Source organism: Callithrix jacchus, chromosome 5 (assembly GCF_049354715.1).
Source record: "Callithrix jacchus isolate 240 chromosome 5, calJac240_pri, whole genome shotgun sequence".
NCBI lineage: Eukaryota > Metazoa > Chordata > Mammalia > Primates > Cebidae > Callithrix > Callithrix jacchus.
In genome coordinates, this window is record NC_133506.1 from 7,838,065 (window position 1) to 7,845,000 (window position 6,936).

At 40.7% G+C, this 6,936-nt stretch overlaps 1 protein-coding gene across 1 annotated transcript in view; it reads left to right on the top strand.

Annotated features, from left to right (window-relative positions):
* Positions 1-1,984: 1,984 nt before the first annotated feature.
* The window catches only part of DEFB116 (defensin beta 116), a 5,859-nt gene continuing 907 nt past the window's right edge, over positions 1,985-6,936 (top strand). The window contains 1 exon segment of the mRNA XM_017973099.1: positions 1,985-2,051. Within this exon segment, the coding sequence (XP_017828588.1) occupies positions 1,985-2,051 (67 nt within the window).

Below are 6,936 nucleotides of genomic sequence, written 5' to 3' on the forward strand. Positions count from 1 at the left end.
TAAAAAGCTGATCATATGCATATCTATGACCACTCAATTTCCCCAATAGAAAGGCCTATATATGTGGATAAAAAGTTATGACAAGAATGTTCAAGGCAGCATTGTTTATAATGACCCCAAACTAGAAAGAACCCAGTGCTTATGATCGGTGGTATGGATAAGTTAGTTACGGTAATAGAACACTATCCCATAATAAGAATGAATGAACAATTGCTATGTCTACACAACGTGGACAAATCTCAAAACATAATGATGGGTCAAACTTTTGGAGACTAACTTTAATAATAGAGTTACAGTCCATTCAATCACCAATGCTTTTCTCACATGTAAAGCATCTAACCAGGTGTGTTGCTCCTTCCCGTGACAGTGATTGAGTTATCAGCAACACCTGGTAGTGTACTTCTCAGCACTGTGATAATCTAGCCCTCCATTGGATAAATTCAGTGTGGATTTGTCTCCTAGTCTATATGAATAACACACCTTTTCAGAGGGATTATTCCATGATTTGGCCACATGATGGCGTAATGAGCCTAGGGAATTAATACCCTTTGTGTTTTCCATGGCATGAAGTAACAGGCAAGGTTTCACTGCTAAACATGGCGCTTCTAAACATTAACTCAAAAAGGAGAAATACCATGCTTGTTAAAGGGAGTTAACCTCAACTCTCATAGAACAAATACTAAGGCTCTGGGTCATTGTAAGCCAGTGGTTTGATTTAATTTAGCCAAATATTTTTTTCTTTTTCTTTTCTTTTTTTGAGATGGAGTCTCCCTCTGTTGGCCAGGTTGGAGTGCAGTGGCGTGATCTCTGCTCACTGCAAACTCTGCTTCCTGGTTTCAAGTGATCCTCCTGCCTCAGCCTCCCAAGTAGCTGGGATCACAAACAAAGACAGCAAAAGAGGAAGAAAGGAACAAAGGATGTATAAAATAGCCAGAAAAGAATGAACAAAAATGGCAAAAGTAAGTTCTTTTGCCTAAAAGCAATTACTTTGAATGTAAATGGATTCACTTTGCCTACTGAAAGTGAAAGACGTAGGGTGGCTGAATTGATTTTTTAAAATGACCCAACTATATTTTGCCTACAAGAGACTCATTTCACTTTTAAGGAAACAAATAGGCTGAAAGTTAAGGGATGGAAAAAGATGTCCCATGGAAAAGGAAACCAGAAAAGAGGAGGAGCAGCTTTTCTTAGAAAAACTAGACTTTAAGTAAAAAACCACAAAGTGAGACAAAGATAGTCATTATATAATAATAAAGGGATCAGTTAATTAAGAGATCAGCATGTTTATGACCTCAAATATTTATTATTTATTTGTGATCTTTACATTATTATTATCTATAGATACTGGAGCACTATTCAGGCTTTAAAAAATGAACCTGGAAGACATTATGTGAAGAGAAATAAACCAGGCACAGAAAGACAAATACTGTATGATCTCACTTAGATGTGGAATCTCAAAAAGTTGAACTCAGAGAAGTAGAGATTAACATGGTTGTTACCAGAGCCTCGAGTGAGGGTGGATGGGGATGGGGACATGTCGGTCAATGGGGACAATCTTTCAGTTAGATAGGAGGAATACGTTCTGGTGTTCTGTGGGCACAGCATGGTGACCACAGTTAAAAACAATTCTTTATTTCTTATATAATTATTTATAAGTTTTTTCAAGTGTGCTTGCTTGCTTGATTCATTCAAATTTGTCTCACACAAAATGCCGAATGTCTAATCTGTCTGTTACTTAATGGGAAGAAAGGCCCACCCAGGCATGAGCACTGCTGGCAAGTCTCCCGCATTTACACAGAGTATCCAGCTCAGATAAATGATCCATGTTGTCCTTCTGCCTGCCTGACCTCAGGTATCTCTCATCCCTTTTAGTTCACTGCACACAACCCTGGCCCATTTCCAAAACTAATAAAGGTGGGCCACCGCTTTGCTACAGTAATCTCTATTCAGTCACCTGCAACACAGCCCTTCATTCTGTTGGAACATGTCAGTCATGAAGCCCTGTTTAATGACCATTGTCATCCTTATGATCCTGGCTCAAAAAACTCCAGGTAACTCAGGCCTCTCTCAAAGTTCTGGGGTCTTGCATGTGGTACTGGTATCTTGGTGACCTCTGCAATGACTCGTACTCACATATAGTGGGCAACCCCTAAAGTCTTTTGGTCCTGCCAAGACAAATTTAAGAGGTTGTTCCTGGCGTAGTGGCTAGCCTAAGCACAAAACATCTTGGGTAGTGCTGTCACTGGGATGGGAGCTTAAGTCACGAGTTAGGGGTGAGAGACTGGATGCAAGTTGAGGAGCTGTAGGAGGAATATAGCAGTTTGGAGTTGGATAGTGAGTTGATGTGGGGCTGTTGTAAGACCTTAGAGAGAGGGTAATATCCAGAAAGTGAGTGGGGATGTGCATGGGATGAATGTTTATAGGATTGAGCTGAACGGATGTTTTGGTATAGTCTGGAGAGAAAATGGTATTTTTTTTTCTTGAATGAATCTGGGGGTAGAGTTGGTGGAACTGCGAGCTGGGGTATAGAGAGGTTTGTAGTTGGGCTGTGTTTTAGATTGATGCTGTGAATTGGGGTTGGGTGGCTTGGGTAGTGTTATGTTTGTATGTTTTGCAATTGGGCTTTGGAAGAGACAGGGCTTGAGTTGTAGTTACGTGTTTGCCTAAAGTGGGTATCTCATTCAGTTGGGTGTATGTGAGATTTATCTGGGCAGGGTCTGACTTAGCCTGGGTTTGGGAGTGATTAAGCTTGAGTGAGACAGTTGAATTCGTCACAGCAGGGCTATCCCTATTGAAATGGGGAGAATATTGACTCTCAGATGTATGATTTGCAAATATCTTCTCCCATTCTGTAGGTTCCTTCTTCATTTTATATATTGTTTCCTTTGCTGTGCAGGAGCTTTTTAGGTTGCTGCTGTCCACTTGTTTATTTTTGCTTTTGTTGCCTGTGCTTTTGGCATCATATCCAGGAAACCCTTCCCAAGGCCAATGTCAAGAAGCTTTTTACTCTATGTTTCTTCTAAGAGTTTTATGGTTTCATGTTTTAGATTTAAGTCTTTAATCCATTTTTAGATTTAATCCATGTTTTAGATTTAAGTCTTTAATCCATTTGATTTTTGTGTATGGTGTAAGATAAAGATCCCATTTTATTATTTTGTGTGGAGATATCTAGTTTTCCCAATATGTTTATTGAAGAGACTGTACTCTCATGAGTATGTCCTAGAAATCTACCGTACAACACAGTTCCTATAGTTAACGGTACTGTGTTGTATATTTCAAAAACTGCAAAGAGAGTGGATTTTATGCTGAGTGTTCTTTAAACAAGATTTGACATACAAAAAATAAAAATTAAATAAGACAGTGGGAGAAAACTTTCAGAGGTGGATAGGTTTATGGCATAGATTGTGATAATGGTTTCATGTGTGCAGTGTGTGCTTACCTCCAAACTCATCAAAATGTATAAATTAAATACGTATAGCTTTTTGTATGCCAATTATACTTCAACAAAGTGATTTAAACAAAGAAATGGAGAGAATAAACACGGGATGAAGAATATCCAGTATTATTTTCAAATTCTGAAGAAAGTTTTTTAGGGGCACTGAAGAACAATAGATGTGACTGTGGATGGCAAGGATAGAGGAAATCAGGAGACTGGAATGTCTGGAAGTGTCTCCTGTCAAATGTTGGCATGCACAGAGAGATATGGGAGCAGTCTCAGCCCTCCCTATAAAAACCAAGATTGTCAAAAACAATGAGTTCGTGTCCTTTGTAGGGACATGGATGAATCTGGAGAACATCATTCTCAGCAAACTGACACAAGAACAGAAAACGAAATACTGCATATTCTCACTCATAGGTGGGTGATGAACAATGAGAATACATGGACACAGGGAGGGGAGCACTACACACTGGGGTCTATTTGGGGGAATAGGGGAGGGACAGCAGGCAGGGGGGGTTAGGGAGGGATAGCATGGGGAGAAATGCCAGATGTGGGTGAAGGGCAGCAAATCACACTGCCATGTGTGTACCTATGCAACTATCTTGCACGTTCTGCACATGTACCCCAAAACCTAAAATGCAATAAAAAAACCCGCAAAAAACCAGGAGTGTTCTTCCTTTCTCCACAATGAGTTCAGATTCATCTGCTCTAGAGGTTTCTCCTTCTCTTCCTCTTTCTTCTCCCTCTGTTTTTCTCCTTCCTCTCCTCCTTTCTTTCCCCATACTCCTCCTATTTCACATTCTCCTACCTCCTCATTTCTCAGCTTCTTGCATCCCCTTGCTTGAGGGACACTTGTTCTCATGCTCAGTAAAGCTCAGTTCTCATTTCTGATAGTGGTAGAAACCACAGCTGGGTTTGCAAGAAGCGACAACAAAAATGAAGACAGCACTCTATGCTTCAAGAGTTGTACATAGTGTAGCTTCCTTAACAATTACTGAGTACTTTTACCTGGCAGAATCTATGAGCAGGAACTGTTCTGGACAACATTCTGTTAGGACAATCAAAGCAATTTTCCTTTCATCCTCCCAGATGTATGCATAGAAGATTAAACTGTTCGAAAGCCAAGACTTGGTCTTCTAAATCTACGTATTTCCGATGTTGAACTGAGTTTGTTGCGTGGAGTAGGTTTAGTAAATTCTTACTGAATGAATATGTAATGAATCATGGCTAATAAATGTATGTGAGCAGAAAGAACCTTAGAAATTGGATGGCAGAGGATGTTCGGTTGCACAGCAGGCAGAGAAAGAATACCTCACATTGATTTGGGCTCGGAATGGAATTTTTTTAAAGGTCCAGAAAATATCTTTTGTGTTTTGACTTAAGACATTTTAATTTGTTTTTGAAACACTTCCAAGGTGGAAAAATGAGCTGAATGTGAGAAGGCCAGGCAGAATTGTGGCTTTTACTGCAAACAGAAGCCCATTAGTATTTTCTGGGGAGCTCTTGCAAAGCACCCTTGCTCTGGCCTCCCCTTAGATATACTGAGTCGGAAATCCTAGAGACTTAGTATGTATACACTTAACATTTTCCCAGGTTATTAAGTATGACATCTTACTAACCTTCTTTTTTACAAACACAGTGGAGATTTTCTGATTTGGTGCAAACTCTCCCATTCTCATTTTCTGATCTGCAGAGACTGGGTCCAGAGAGTTAAAATATAGCATTGTGCAGAGGGTCAGAGACTATGCTGAAATGCAAAAGCTGGTCCTCTCTGACTTCAATTGGAAGTTGGAGAGATTATTTATTTATTTATTTATTTATTTATTTTGAGGCGGAGTTTCACTCCTTACCCAGGCTGGAGTGCAATGGCACGATCTCGGCTCGCCGCAACCTCTGCCTCCTGGGTTCAGGCAATTCTCCTGCCTCAGCCTCCTGAGTAGCTGGGATTACAGGCACGCGCCACCATGCCCAGCTAATTTTTTGTATTTTTAGTAGAGACGGTGTTTCACCATGTTGACCAGGATGGTCTCAATCTCTTGACCTCGTGATCCACCGGCCTCAACCTCCCTAAGTGCTGGGATTACAGGCTTGAGCCAGGGCGCCCGGCCGGAGAGATTATTAAAGTTGACATTAATTTGATGTGGGTGTCAAAATTTGTGGCAATGCAGGGCAATTTAAGGTTAGAAAAGTTGTGGGAGTGAGAAACTGTAAATATCTAGGATCCTCATTCTTGGCATCCATGTTTCTATCCGTCCCTCCAGTGACTCCAAACAGGGGATCTTGGGTCTCCAACTGCCCTCCAGTGTGTTTGGTAGAAAGAAAAATTTCTAGAGGTCAAGTGTTAGCCAGAAAAGTATGGATGTGACTTGGGGGAGGCCCTCTGCAGATCTTCTTCTCCCATAAGTATAGCAGTGCTGAGAGAGAGAGTGCACGCAGATCACATGATGAGGGTGAAGATTAAGGTGGGAAACACAGTGGTATCATTATGCTGGAGCATGGATGAATCGGTATCATTTTCAACCTCCTTCCTCTGGTTGACCAGCAGTCTGGTTGCTGTTGCAGCAGTTGACATCCTTTTCTGGATTCCTCGGGCAGTATATTAACACACCAGCCCCCAAATGTTATGGGATATCTGCCATGGAGGTACTTCTCTCTTCTTTATTTCTCTTCCCATTCTCCAACTTCACCTAAAATTGGACATTTTACTTTCTCTTATCTAAAAATCAGCAAAGTGTTCATTTTTTCCATGCAAGAAATAACATTATATTTGCTTTGTCCTATTTTCATTAATGTTAATAGTGAATAAATTTGATTGATTAATTGGAGATCTCTATCTACTTAGCACTGAGTACATGGACTTACACAGAGTGAGTGTTCATCAATGGGTGTGGAATGAAGGGGTGGGTGGATGGTTGAAAAGGTCCTTGAATGCCAGGCTAAGGATTTTGAAGTATCTGTTGAAATCTGCAGAAGACCCTGTGCATGCAGACATGATGCAGGCTGATGCCATCCTGTGATAGAAAACCTATCACAGAGAGGCGATGTGACACAGAGGAACGAGCACGGGCTTGATACCATGTAGAGCAGGAATTGAATACTGGCTTAATTAGATATAAGCTATGAGACTGTGGACAAAACTAAGTATCTACTTGAGCTTCAGTGTCTTCATCTAAAGAGTGAAGATAATAGCAGGTTTCTGTGAGGTTCAGGGAGATATCATTTGTAAAATGCCTGGTACGTAGTTGATGCTGGACCTCACCACAGTAGACGGTAGTGATTATTAATGTTTCTGATTGCTCCTTTGTCTGTAGAACATCAAATAGGTAAGTAATACTATTGATGACCAGTATTCACAGAATGCCGATTGTCAGGAACTTTGTCACTGGGTGTTTTCAGGCAAAGGTCCTATGTTCACTCATGTACACACCTGGATGGCTTATACATAGCTATCAAGATGCACTTTAGCAATATGAAAAGTGCACGGTGAAGGTCTGTAC